Source organism: Capricornis sumatraensis, chromosome 5 (assembly GCF_032405125.1).
Source record: "Capricornis sumatraensis isolate serow.1 chromosome 5, serow.2, whole genome shotgun sequence".
Taxonomy (NCBI): Eukaryota; Metazoa; Chordata; class Mammalia; order Artiodactyla; family Bovidae; genus Capricornis; species Capricornis sumatraensis.
Window position 1 is genome coordinate 71,449,597 of NC_091073.1, and position 14,144 is coordinate 71,463,740.

The 14,144-nt window shown below is 44.7% G+C and overlaps 1 protein-coding gene across 1 annotated transcript; it reads right to left on the reverse strand.

Moving 5' to 3' along the window:
* Nucleotides 1-2,779: 2,779 nt before the first annotated feature.
* PRR15 (proline rich 15) lies at nucleotides 2,780-3,160 on the reverse strand. Its single transcript, XM_068972304.1, has one exon. The coding sequence runs from the start codon at nucleotides 3,158-3,160 to the stop codon at nucleotides 2,780-2,782; it is 381 nt and encodes a 126-aa protein (XP_068828405.1).
* Nucleotides 3,161-14,144: the final 10,984 nt, after the last annotated feature.

The following is a 14,144-nucleotide window of genomic DNA, read 5'->3' on the forward strand; positions in this document are numbered from 1 at the left end:
CTCCCACTGCATAATTAGGACTGCTTTAAAACTATGTAATTACAAACCTCAACTGCCGATTGTACATTGCACTCATTGTCGTAACTGCCATTAGCATGGTTTTAAATTCTTTCAGAACTGTGGGGAAAGACGTTCTGTTAATACATTCCACTGCTATATGTCTGATATTGATTATCTGCGGCAATTATAGACTTGGGTGGGATCCAAAACTAGACACAGAACCTGGGAAAATGCCAATGTTTTGTGAATTAAAGGAATTTTTAAGAAAAAAAAAAGTTCTTTAAAACATTAAAACTGTGGATGAAAGAGTTAGTATAAGATTTTAAAAGTATACAATGGCCAGCTTAATTTTATAAATGTGTACAGATCTAATCTATTTGTCTTCTCAGGAGGGGAAAAGCATTTTGGCTAGTTATCCACTCTAATTTTGATTACTTACAGAAATTAAATATTTTATGAAGGTGTTTCAAAGCCTGATTTGACAGCTTCTGCTCTGTGCACTCCCAATGATGGTCAGCCCCCAATCTCCTCCCTTACAGTGAAGTTCTATGAGTCCAAGATCCTGACTCCTTCATCTTCATTAAAGTCTAGAGGCTGTAGGAGTGTGTGTGGGTGTGTTAGTCGCTCAGTTGTGTCCGACTCTTTGCAATGCCATGGGGTATAGCCGCCAGGCTCTTCCATCCATGGGATTTTCCAGGCAAGAATACTGGAGTGGGTAGCCGTTTTTTCCCCCAGGGGACTCTTCCTGACCAAGGGATCAAACCCAGGTCTCCTGCATTGCGGGCACTTTGTACCATCTGAACCACTAGCTAGGCCCACTTAAAATTGTTGTAATGTCCTCCTCATTCAGAAAGCTCACCATGATGAGACTTTGGTCACGTACCAAATATAAAACCAAAAAAAACTACAAGATTGAAAAAAAGGAAAACCACCTCACAAACTCTCTTTTAAGAAGGTAAGGATTTCATAATCCCCATGAAAACAGTTTCTTTTGGAGTAAGTTTTTAGTTATGTGCTCATGTATCAAATGGTACACTATGACTTTGCTGATATCCAAGCTTGATTCACTAATTTAAATCCATTTAAGCCATTTTCATCAAGTTTCTTTGTTAAATCTCTTTAGACAATCAACATGCTTTGTTATTTTATAAGTTACAAATTTGAGAGAACAAAAAACTATATATAATAAATTCAGAAGATCCAATCAAGCTCTTGCCTCTCCTTATCCACATTATGTGTATATTTATATATACACTTTGATCATTATAATTTTCCTGCTGTGCATTTCTTGGGGGTGTGTGCATGCTCAGTTGTGTCTGACTCTTTACAACCCCATGGACTATAGCCCCCCACGCTTCTACGACCATGGGATTTTCTGGCAAGAAAACAAGTCGGTTGCCATTCTCTCCTCCAAGGGATCTTCCCAATCCAGGGATCAAATCCTGACTCCAGTGCCTCCTGCATTGGTAGGCAGATTCTTTACCACTGAGTCATCTGGGAAGCCCCCATGCATTTCTAGATGTTTATAAATTAGCTGAATTGTGGTGGGAAAAGGTCCCAGGGGATCTTAACTACAATAATGCTCTTATAATTTGCTAGAAGCTAGTGGTATTCATTTACTCTTTTACTTAAAGTTTGTAACAAAAGCAAACAGGTAGATTTTTGTTAAAAATCTTCAAGTTGGTAGATCTTTAAGTCCTTGCAACTAGACAAATTCATACTTTAGAATAAAGAAATTAGCTTTTAAAGCAAAGTGAGTGGGGAAAAAAGCTGGCTCTGCACAAACTTAGAGTTCAGTCTACCTGTTTGAATAAGTATTTTTAGATAATTGTGAGTCAGGTTAATAACATACTTGAAAGAGCTGTTATTAGCATGGTGACTTATTCTACCTTATGAAGATACACTGAAGTAAAAAGGAAAATTTAGGAATAATGAGTTGACACCTCTCCCTCTTTTCCTCCAATCTGGTTGATAAATAGGAATCTTCAGCTAAGTGTAATTCCAATTTGGGTGTTGGTAATTTCTACACATGTTCTCCTCTCTGCAATTTTTTGAGAGGAGCTGTCAGGTTATGTGGCAAATGATCAAGTCTGTCACTTTGGGTTTTGCATGCCTGCTTTTAAGTATGATGGGTTTCAGTCTTGCAATGGAAAAAAACACAAAAGTCACCTTAAGTCTTACAGTGCAACAGTTTTAATAGTCCTGGCTAAAATAGGCAGTACAATTTAGCAGGTCAACATTAAAAGCAATCTTGCCTTATTTAAAACGCTTCTACTTAAGAATGATTCCTGCTCTCTGCCATCCCTTCACTTAAGGTATAAGCCTGAAGAAATACTCCCAAAGTGCATTTCTTTTATTTCTTTTATTTATATCCCAGATAGCACTGGGATTTGCTTTCCGATAGCAAGTCCAGAATCAGAGCATGCCAACCTTGTTGGAAGGCTGCACAGTTTCAGTTGAGTTAAGGTCTCTTAGAGAAGTACCCTTCTCATTTCCATGGGGGATGCAAAAGCCACGGAAGTTTTTTGGAAAAAAAATTTTTTTTTATACCAGGTTCCTCGATGGTATCTTCTCTTACCACGAATAAATATCTAATGCATCCTTGAGTCGAGAACTACCGGAACACTCAATTGTCACTTCAGTTTCCAGGACAATAAAATCTGGAGGCCTGGTGCGAATATTCTGAATTAGGTGGGATGAGACTAGAGGGTCAGAATTCTCGGGGTTGGAACTGGGGGCTGAGGAGGTGTGACGGGAAGAGAGTCTTGGAGCTCTCGAGCTATTGCTTGTCGTCGTGGGGGTCACCAGGGAAGATCGCTTCCTCCGAGGACCTGACTCCCTCGGGGAGCAGAGTGGCACGCACTTTTCTCTTCTCCTTAAAGCGGCCTGAGCGCGAGATCTTCAAATTTCGGCGGCTGTTGCCCGATTTCTCCCCGCCCAACTTGTCTAGCTTGTGGGGCTCGCCGGCGCCCCCGAGGAGACTGGGGTGCTGATTCTCCCGGGAACTGCTCGTCCAGTCCTGGACGGGCGGCGCGGGTTCCCCGGGGGCAGGCTGGGCTGGCGGCTGCGCACCCCCGGCGGCCTCCTTGTTTTTCTTCCTGCTGTTCGTTAGCGAATTCCACCAGGAGCCCGAGCTGCCGGTGCCGCCGCCGTCGGCCATGGCAGGCCGGCCGAGGGGCGCTGGGCTCGGGGCGCAGGGAAGGGCTTCGGCGGCAGCAGCCGCTCTCGGATCCACCCGACCCTGCGCCGGTCTCTCGCGAGCGGGCTGCGGGCTGGGAGCAGAGGCCAGCGGCTTGTGCTGGGGAAGAAAACAAAACTTGGTTACTGGGTTTGTCGAAGTCACGTGCGCCCCAATCCCACTTCCTCTCCAGTGCTCCATCGGGCACAGGATCGGCTGGAGTCCGATGGTCCGCAGTTGCGGGCTTTCAGAGAGCCTCGCCGCGCCCCCCAGAGCGCAGGCGGACGAACCGCCTCCCGGGCGCCGCCTTCTGGTCTGGAGACGGAGTCTTGGCGCTCCCCGGCTTCCAGGATAGGGCAGTGGTCCGCCCAGGCTCGAGGGCCACCCAGGGGTAGGTGCCGGGGCTTCTGGATTAACCAGGCCCCAGAGGGAAAAAGGCCCGTCCTGTCAGCCTGCCCCATTGTAAACGACGCCCAAAGGTGACCCACCGGTCCAGAACAACACGTGGGAGGAGGGCGTCCGGACGCAAGCGCGTCCCCGCTATACGTGGGCACCAACAGTAGACCGCAGACAGTTCCGAAATTTCCCTCAAAGGTTTTTGCTCCCTAGACATTTGTCCCGGGATACTTTTTCAATGTCATTTTTCGGGGGCGGGGGCTGGGGATTTACAGACTAGCAAGAGTGAGAGACAAGCTCGTGGGGTTTTGTTTTGTTTCTTTTACGTTCTGCTTTTGACAAAACGTCTGCCTTGTGACTTTCAGAGAAGCATGTCTAGACTTCCCTTGAAAACCGCCGTCCTACTCTTCCTTTTATTCTCCAAAGGCCATTCTTGCGTCTCTTTGAAGCCACCCCCGGTCGGCAGTTGAGATGAGCCCAAGTACCTCTTTCCTTAGTTCTGTATTAAAATATGCACCGAGTCTGTGTGTACTAGGCAACTCAACTCGGGATTTTTAGTTCAAATTAAAGGCTTCTGTTCTTTTCCTTGCGCAATTCGCTCCTCCAAAGGAGAGGGCGCACAACGGAACTCCAATCTGCCCTCCTCCCAGCTTTTAAAACAGCACCCAGCGGAACGAAAAGGCAAAAAGTGTTACTAGCACTTAAGGTGCGAATATCAGAAGCGAGACTTCTCTGCCCACTTTCTGCGCTGGGTCTACACCGCGTCAACTCCACGAATGAGTAGGATTCGCTGGCGCCGCGGCTCATTTCCAGGTTTCCACTGGGCTCCTTCCCATCCCACGCGCGCAACGCTCCTGGGATTCGCCGGCGCTGGAGAGCGAAACTTCCGCGGTGTTTGTGGTTAGAAACTCTCCTCCCCAAACCGCCGGGAGAGAGAGAACCCGAACGCCTACGCCAGAGGCCGCCACGGTCTCGGCTGAGCTGGGAGACCTTGGCACCGGCTTCTCCCCAAGACTCCCCGAGGGCACACTCGGGCTGCGATTTGAAAACAATAGAAGGAAAAAATGGCCAAAAGTTCTTTCCCTGCTGAAGGCACCCACACCCTCTGGCACAGTTTGCAATGGTTTGCAAACATCCATTCTCCCTCCACTTTATAGATCGGAAAAGCACCCCCAAGTTGTTCACTAATGGTGGTGATGGTGTTAGTGGTGGCTGTTCTGATGCTGCTTTCTGTCTTCTATCCTACGCTGTCTTCTCCACAATCAACTTTGTATGCACAGAAGGGCTATGCACGTATTTCTCAAGGAAAAGATTGCAAATTACGCAGAGCGCCTGCTTCTAACAACTTCTCCTCGGGAGCTGGGGGAGCTCCCCAGGGTGACACCCCGGAATAAGCTCTGTCTTGGAGGACGGAGAATCACCCCATCGCTCACCTGCTTAGGCTTCCCTGGCCCCCGTGGCTCCGCGCCTCTCTCTTCCCGGGCCAAGTCGGGAGCGCGTGCGCTTGGGTTAATCTGGAAGTCCGAGAGCGGCGTTCCTCTGTGCGGTCTTGGAGAGATTGGGCTTCTTTCTGAAAGGTGTGCCAGCCGAAATCGCTGCAGTCCAGCTAAGCCGATTGCTGCGGCTGGTCTCCCCTGGCGCCTCCGATTTCCTGGCGCAGCGGCGACAGTAGCCCGGAGCTCCAAGTGTGGTTGGATACGGCTGGAGGGCCCCGCAGTGAGTGGGTGCCAGGCTCACTGCCCCAGGTGAATAGCCAGGCAAGCTCTCCCGCCTAGTAGTCTTTCATTCTCGGACGCGTCCCTTTTCCCTGGTAGCACCGGCCGGGAGCGGCCGGAAGATGGAACCTCAACTGCTCACTATGATGCATTGAACCTTCCTACCGCGTCGGTCCAGCGGGGGAGAAGACATCTGCCCACCTGCTGGTTATTCGCCAAGTGATTCTGGAAACCAGAACTCCGGGGCAGCGGGAAGAAAGGGAAAAAAAAAAAAAAAAAAAAAGAACCCAGGAGGCGGCCACTACAGCCACAGGTGCAGGTAGAAAGTTCGCGTTCCCGCCCTCCAGGGACGAGATTGGACCAGGTCGCATACGTGGCACGGCCTTGGGATGTCTGATTGGAGAAAGGCTCCGTGTGCGCCGCTCCGGAGCCGGACTCCTGGAAGAAGAAACGGAGGCAGAGAGATCAAGGCTGCAGGTGGGCGCCGGTGGACAAAAGTCACAGTTCTCCCTCTGTCCCTACCCCAATTTCTTTTTTCCTTTACTCTCCGATTCACCGGCTGTGGCCACTCAGCTCCTGGAATCTCAAGTTTTGTAACTCTCAGGAGCCGTTCCATAACCAGGCAAAATATTGCAGAGCTGCAGGGGCCCTGGGTTGAAAGGCTGTAACATTAACAAGTTCGTTATGTGCTAGCCAGGCGCTGTTCCAAGCGCTTTCTGTGGATTAACTCATTTACTCCTCCTCCCAGCAATCCTAGGAGGTAAGAACTATGATTATCCTCAGTTGACAGGCGAGGAGAACTTAGCTGTGAAAGGTAAACGGTTGCTCAAGGTTACATGGCTGGTACCTGGTAGAGCTGTATTTGTACCCCGGAGATCTGACTCCGGCTCCTGGGGGTTTTATCGGCACCTTATACCACAGCTTGCCCCTCAGTGTGGGGCTCAGCATGACTCATTGAGCATGGGAATTACCTTTTCTCGGGTCTGGAAGTCCGTGAAACGCCACTGCACTCGGGGAGTACAAATCCTGCCCAGAACTGGAAGTGAAGTAAGTGAACCTGCCCATTGCCGGTCAAGTTTCAGGAGGCTTTTGTTCCCAGGAACAAATGGGTGGTTTTTGTTACCTGGACAGAAAGGCTTTGACATAGGGAATTTTCACTAATAAAGGCAGAGGTGCAACCGGCTTCATCTTCCAGGATGCATTTCTTTTTCAAAGAACTGTTCTGCTGCTCCCTGAGCTCAGCGTGTAACTTCTCTGAAGGACTGGAGCAACTGACATCCCAGCATGTTGGTTCTGAGGACTTGCCGAAGGGGTGAAAGTAGTGGAAGACACGACACCTAGGTATTCCATAACTTAAATTTTGGAATTAATAGAAATTCTTATAGATCGTTTCAATTTTTGAAATGTGGTAAAAATACAAATACTTTATATTTTTAACTTCTTAGTTTAGCATTCTTGGGTTTGTAAAATGATAACCACAGCAGCATGTATTTGAAAGTGATGCATTTTCATATATTTATTGGAATTAATTTTAGAGAGAAAACTTATAATCACAGCACCAGAATGGAACAAAGATAAGCCACCAACTGTGAGAGGAGGACAGGACAAGTTGTCATAGTCCCATTCTGTTACAGAGAAGACGCTGGACCAAGGAGGAAGGCCCAGTCTGAGGAACCCTCCCCCCTGGAAAGTGGTACACCTGGGTTGCTACATTGTTTGTTGATCAAATGGGTGAAGGAAAAAAAAAAAGTTAGGAAAAGAAAATGAGTCCTGCCAAATGGCTCCTCATCTAGCATGACTGAACAGACTGCTACTGTTAAGTCACTTCAGTTGTGTCCGACTCTGTGCAACCTCATTGACGGCAGCCCACCAGGCTCCCCCGTCCCTGGGATTCTCCAGGCAAGAACACTGGGTTGCCATTTCCTTCTCCGGTGCAGAGGGCCAGCATTTTCTTAATAGATCAACATCCAACTGCTGAAATTAAAAAAGTTCAGTCTCTTATATCACTCCCATTTGTGTTTAACAACTTTTGGAATATTTCTATGTTTCATTGGTTTGATAACACCTTACACATAACCCTTGAGTGCAGGAAAAACATTAAAATGGAGACCTGAGAACTAAGAAGGAATGAGGTAGAAGGGACTAGGGAGATGGAGAATGGAGATGATCACTCCAGTCAGAGGGAAGAGCACACACAGAAACCATGAGCTGTGAAGGAGCTTAGGATTTTTAAGGAGTGAAGAGGCCAGTGTGATCTGAGTGCAAAGTGAGCAAAGCACTGCAAGAGACAAAGCTAGAAAGGTGGGTGTGAGCAGACCATTTAGGACCTTGTCACTAGTAGGATTTTTGAACGTAATTCATCAAAGGGAAAGTAACATGGTAAGATCTGCATTTAAAATATCACTGAAGCTGTACAGAGTAGATGGAAGAGGGGACAAGATGGGGCTATGGGAAAACCAGGTAGGAACTGCTGGAATACTTCAGGTGGGATATTTTGATGGCTGGTGGGAGAGTGCTGGAAGTGTGGATGGTGAGGAGAATGTGTGCACGCCCAATCACTCTAATTAGTCATGTCCCACTCTTTACAACCCCATGGCTCCTCTGTCCATTGAATTCTCCAGGTAACAATACTGGAGTGGGTTGCCATTTCCTCCTCCAGGGGATCATCCCAACCCAGGGAACGAACTCCTATCTCCTGTGTCTCCTGTGTTGGCAGGCAGATTCTTTTTACCACTGAGGAGAATGAGATTTATGTCAAAGAGATTTAGGAGGTAAAATCAACAGGACACTCTTTCATTCAGTTCATACAAAAGAGGAGCCTGAGTTTAATTAGAGGCTTAAAGGAGAGATACTTTGACAGACTTCTTTGTAACTGGGAGCACACACATGATCCAGTTCTGACTTCAGGGGCTATAGGAATGCTCCTTCCTGAACAGAGGACAGAGCCTTCTGACAGAAGAACATCTTTTGCAGTATCCTTCATTCTTATATTGCAGCACAGTGTGAGAGTGTGCAGCTGCCATCATGCAACAGTGAGGCAACAGACATGGGAATGAAGCCCAGCACACTAAGGCTGATGACATGGGAGCGGGACAAATAGAACAAGTATTTTCTGTGATTCGGGTGAGCCCCTGACGAGTGCTAGAATGATCTACCTCCTGACTACTAATTCAGTGAGATAATATGGATTCCTGTGATTTAACCACAGCTTTACAAACTACAGTTTTCTGTTACTTGCAGCTCAAAACATCCCTCCTTGATATAATGTAGTAGATTATAGAAAAAAAAAGATATTTTTCAAAAGGCAAACAGGTAGTGTTGTTACATTTTTTTCTGGCTCAATCTGAACAGTTCTTCCTGGAAGAATGATTTAGTGAAATATTTAAGTAATGGGGAAGTTTTTAGAGGCGGGGGATGCATCTGCGAAGGAAGGCACTCTCATTGAAAAGGCTTGGACTTAAGGAAATGAGTAGATAAAGGTATGTGTACAAACCTGGGTAAATCCAAAATGCTGGGTAAATCCAAAAGATGAGGTGAATCAGACTGTCTGAGATATCATGGTAGTTTGACTTTTAAAGACAGAGTTTTAAGTAAAAACAATTAAAACTTATTTTCCTCCATTTTTGAATCTAGAATTGTTTAAATTTATAAAAATTTTCATAACCAATCCCATGCAAAAAAAAGAAGAAAAGAGAGTTAATGTTAATATGGTTTTATTATGTAACTATTGATCTAGGAATCCTGCAGTTTGTTTCTATAAAGAGAACATGGGGGAGGGGGGCGGGTCCTAAACCTCTACATTGGTAAGTCATGAATACAGTGTAGATACACTTAAAAGTTGGTTTATCTACCCAGTGAGTAGTCATGACTTTCAGTTTAAATATGCTTAGATTGGGCAGTACTTACATTTCTTCATAATATTTTTTTCTTGCCATTTAAAAATTTTCAGAAATGTGTTGATGGTTTGAGAAAAGACAGTTTCTTTTTTAAAAAAATTATATTGTTTATTTCTCAGGTGACCTTTAAGTGCAATAAATGATTATATTAAAAGACAGCAGAAAATGAATTTCTAGAGAGCAAGGTTTGCATACTAGAAATTAAAAGAGAAACTTTAGAATTTAAACCTGCATTTGCAATTTTAGTAAATCTGGCATTGCATCAGAGGCTGAGAAATTGCTCTCTCTTTAAAGCATTTATGGTGTCAACTAGGGCAAGGAAAATATGCGATGAGAAAATATAAGACATACAGCTAATCAAAATGAAGAAAATACAGATCATTTATATTCTCTTCACCCAGGAATGACCATGGTTGATGTTTGGGTGTTAGTCCTTTTACTCTTTGCCCCCTATTTTCACATTTTCTCCATTCACCTTCTCTCTTCTCTTCCCTTCCTTCCCCTCCCTTCCCCCTTCCATCATCCCTTTCTTTTATGGACTCTTCCATTCTTTGAAAATTGGGTTCACCACTCCCATGGCCTTTTCCTTTATAGTTATCCATGTACTGGTAATTTAATATTTCTTTTCTTGTTTCTGTGTATTCACATCAGTCTTGTTGGATTTAGTTTGTAAACTTTTAAAGAGAGGACATTGCACCCATGCCTGATGGTGGAATCCACTGTTCATAGCATCTCATCCTGTGTCCTGTCAGTTAACGTGAATCCATATCTAGAAGTATAAAAATTATAGTCCCAAAATATTACTAATCATGTCAGTTCCAAACTTGACCTAAGTAAGGCTAGTTTGTACAGTACAGCCTCTCTCTGAAATTCAGCCATCACCAGCTGACTCTTCCCAACTCTCCTAGCCTCCTCTTTTCTGAATCTGGTTCCTTAGTATTCTTGGATATTATTGTATGCTCCTCATTTTCCTTAAAAAATTATTTGTAGGAAAATTTAAGACCTAATCAAAAGTCACTTTTTCTAGAAATTCTTTTCAAGATCTTAGGGGCCACTGTATACTAAGTTCATGGCTTAGTAAAAGTCATGTTTTGGGATAACCAAAAAAAGAGACTCTTAGCCTATAGTCTGGAGAAGGCAATGGCACCCCACTCCAGTACTCTGGCCTGGAAAATCCCATGGACGGAGGAGCCTGGTGGGCTGCAGTCCATGGGATCGCTAAGGGTCGGACACAACTGAGCGACTTCACTTTCACTTTTTACTTTCATGCATTGGAGAAGGAAATGGCAACCCACTCCAGTGTTCTAGCCTGGACAATCCCAGGGATGGGGGACCCTGGTGGACTGCCGTCTCTGGGGTCGCACAGAGTTGGACACGACTGAAGTGACTTAGCAGCAGCAGCAGCAGCAGCCCATAGTCACATCTGAGACAAGCCTCCCTCCCCTCCCCAGATCTTTTCTGCTCCAAATTAGCTTAACTTTCCATGAAGACCTGTTGGGGGGATAAGCATAGTTTACTTCTGGATTGCTCAAACCCTTTGGGGGTCAATGCTTATCAAGGGAAGGATGTTCTATTAATTGCTCTTTTTTGGATGAGCCCTACACTCACTTAAAATTCTGTCCCTTTTCCTTCAGGAGGAAACCAAAACAATTGGTTTGGTGCCCAATTGTTTCCAACAGGAGAATTTAGCCAAATAACCTGGCGTGCCATTGACAGGAGTGGGTGTGTTTTCATTTTATTGTGAATTGTTTGCTTGGTGTTTGTCCCCATGACTCGACTGTAATTTTCATATTTATTTATTGTCTGACTCCGTCACTAGAAAGTGAGTTCCAGTGTATTTAGTGATCATTTCCAGAACACTTTCTAGGTACTAGGTATAGTCCTAATTGTTTTATAAATACTAAGTTATTTAATCTTCCTAAAAGCCCTTATGAAACAGGCACTATTATTATTATAGATGAGGTAACTGAGACACTAAGAACTTAAGTTACTTGCCCAAGGTCACACAGCCAGTAAGTACTAGAGTCAGCATTTGACCCCAGGAAAACTGGCTTCAGAGTCCAGAGACTGACTTAGCACTGTGCTATGCCTTTCCATGAGCACTTGGCATGTGTGTGTGCTAAGTTGCTTCATTTGTGTCCTTGTGACCCCATGGACTGTAGCCCATCAGGCTCCCTTGTCCAAGGGATTCTCCAGGCAAGGATTACTGGAGTGGATTGCTGTGCCCTCCTCCAGGGGATCTTTCCAACCCAGGGATCGGACTCATGTCTCTTACATCTCCCATATTAGCAGGTGGGTTCTTTGCTACTAGCGCCACCTGGGGAGTACTGGAACAGGTTACTATGAGTCTTTAGGACTTGGCATCTGCCTGACGATAATAGTTTTTAATATTGTTGAATGTGTGACCATCCAATGCATAAATAGGAATGCTTTCTTGGTTATAATATGACTGACTTGTAAAAAGAAATGTTTTAAAAAGTTTTAATTGGTTATTATTCATAAGAATAGCCTGATTTGAGGACTTCCCTGGTGGTCCAGTAGTAAAGAATCCATCTTGCAATGCAGGGACATGGGTTCGATCCCTGGTTAGGGAACTAAGATCCTACATGCTGTGAAGCAAGTGAGCCGGTATGCCACAGCTAGAGAGTCCGTGCCGCAGTGAAAGATCCTGCCTGATGCAACAAAGATTGCGTCTGCTGCCAACTAAGACCCAATGAAACCAAATTAATTAGTTTTAAAAAGTTATATAAAAAAAGGAATAGCCTGATTTTCTTTAATTCTGAGGAGTGAAAACAGTAGGTATGCCAAGGTACCTGATACATTTTTGTGTTTTCCTTAAAACTGGAAGAATACTATCATGTTGCAATACACATTGAAGGAGATGAGGTTAGGGGGTAAGGTATGGATTGTGCAGAACAGGGTAAATGAATGATTTAGAGGACATGACATTTCAGAACACGGTTCCACAGCACATCCTGACTCTCTCAGGAAACAAAGATAATGCCACTTTAGTGTTTATCAGAAAATCACTGATGTAAGTAAAAGTCGTGTGTAATGTTCTCTGGCTGGTCACCTGGATCCAGGTCAGGGCCAGGGTAAACTAGATCCTGTAAAAGGTGATTTGCTATCCGTGGTTGTTCGTTTCCCTTTTCAAAGAGTCGATTTGGTTATGCTCCATTTGTCAGATTTTATTTTCTCCTTTGTGCTGTGTTGATGAGTCAGCCCATTAGGTCACATGTGTACAGGCATGAGGTGGATAGCTGATGGGAGGGTAACATGATGCAGGGAGGGAATCTTTTGGTCTCCTCACCTGCTTCAAAGCCAGTGTCAAACTTGAAAGTGAAAGTAGTAGTTGCTCAGCCATGTCTGATTCTTTGTGACCCCATAGACTGTAGCCCACCAGGCTCTTCTGTCCATAGGATTCTCCAGGCAAGAATACTGGAGTGGGTAGCCATTCCTGTCTCCAGGCTATCTTCCTGACCCACGGATCAAGCCCAGGTCTCCTACACTGTAAGCAAATTCTTTACTGTCTGAGTCAGAAGTCCATAAGAAATAGCTGCTTTTCTATCACAGGCTGTTAGAAAAGGTGCATCAAAGTTTTGGGACTCAGCTTTCTGCTCAGTAACAACACAGGTAAATCTCACACTGTTCACTCTTCAGGAACATTCAGGTTCACCTATTTGATGTAATTTAAGTTACGTAGTGGGGGAAACTGCTTCAGATTTTAAATGCTTACTCTGGGCTTTCACTTTGCTATGTGTTTATCCAAAAGTGGTTACTGTTTTTCCCACTTTTTTTTTTTTTTTTAAATGGCAGAGCAACCCTGAGAGAGAGATTACAAGTTCTACGGTTTTATCTTAGAAAGTTGAAGCAGTTTGCTCAAGGTCACAAGAGCATAAAAGGTACAATTATTTTGACTCAGTTTCAATTACTTTTTCCTTCATATAGTGTTCTTCTTATATTTCTATTTGAATCTCATATTGCCACTTAGTTAATTATTAGATCAATAAGTGTTTATTGGTATCAAGGCTATTATATCAAAAGAGGTAGTCATACTGAAAAAATTCGAATTAGGTCATCATCTTCTAAGTTTCCCACTTAGAACAATGCTAAATCATATGTGGTTGCTTGCATATTAAAGCCCAGTGGAATCACAGAGCACTCAAAGCTCAAACTAACACTGGGAATTGTAATTATATACATTTCTTGTGTAAAGACTTGATGGTTGGTTTGAATTACGAACTGTGTGGCTTTGGGGAAATTACTTAATGTCTTTAGGCTCTGGTTTCCTTAAATGTAAAGTGGGGATAATAGTACCTACTTCTCTGGATGGTTGCCAAGATTCAAGCAGACGATATATTAAAAAATCTTTTTAAATTTATTCTTAATTGGAGGATGATTGCTTTACAAAGTTTCTGTCGTACAGCAACACGAGTCAGCCCTAAGGATGTACCTGTCTCCTCCTTCATGAGCTTCCCTGCCCCATCCCACCCCTCTAGGTCGTCACAGAATGTCACAGGGCTCCCTGTGTTATATCGCAGCTTCCCACTAGTTATCTTTTTTACACATGGTAGTTATATGGAGAAGGCAATGGCACCCCACTCCAGTACTCTTGCCTGGAAAATCCCATGGTCGGAGGAGCCTGGTGGGCTGCAGTCCATGGGGTCGCAGAGTCTGGACACGACTGAGCGACTTCACTTTCACTTTTCACTTTCATGCATTGGAGAAGGAAATGGCAACCCACTCCAGTGTTCTTGCCTGGAGAATCCAAGCGACAGAGGAGCCTGGTGGGCTGCCGTCTATGGGGTTGCACAGAGTCGGACACAACTGAAGTGACTTAGCAGCAGCAGTTATATATGTCAATGGTACTCTCTCAATTCATCCCGTCTTCTCCTTTGCCTGAGACAATACATTTATTAAGTCCCCAGCACAGTGCCGGACACGTAATAGGCACTCAGT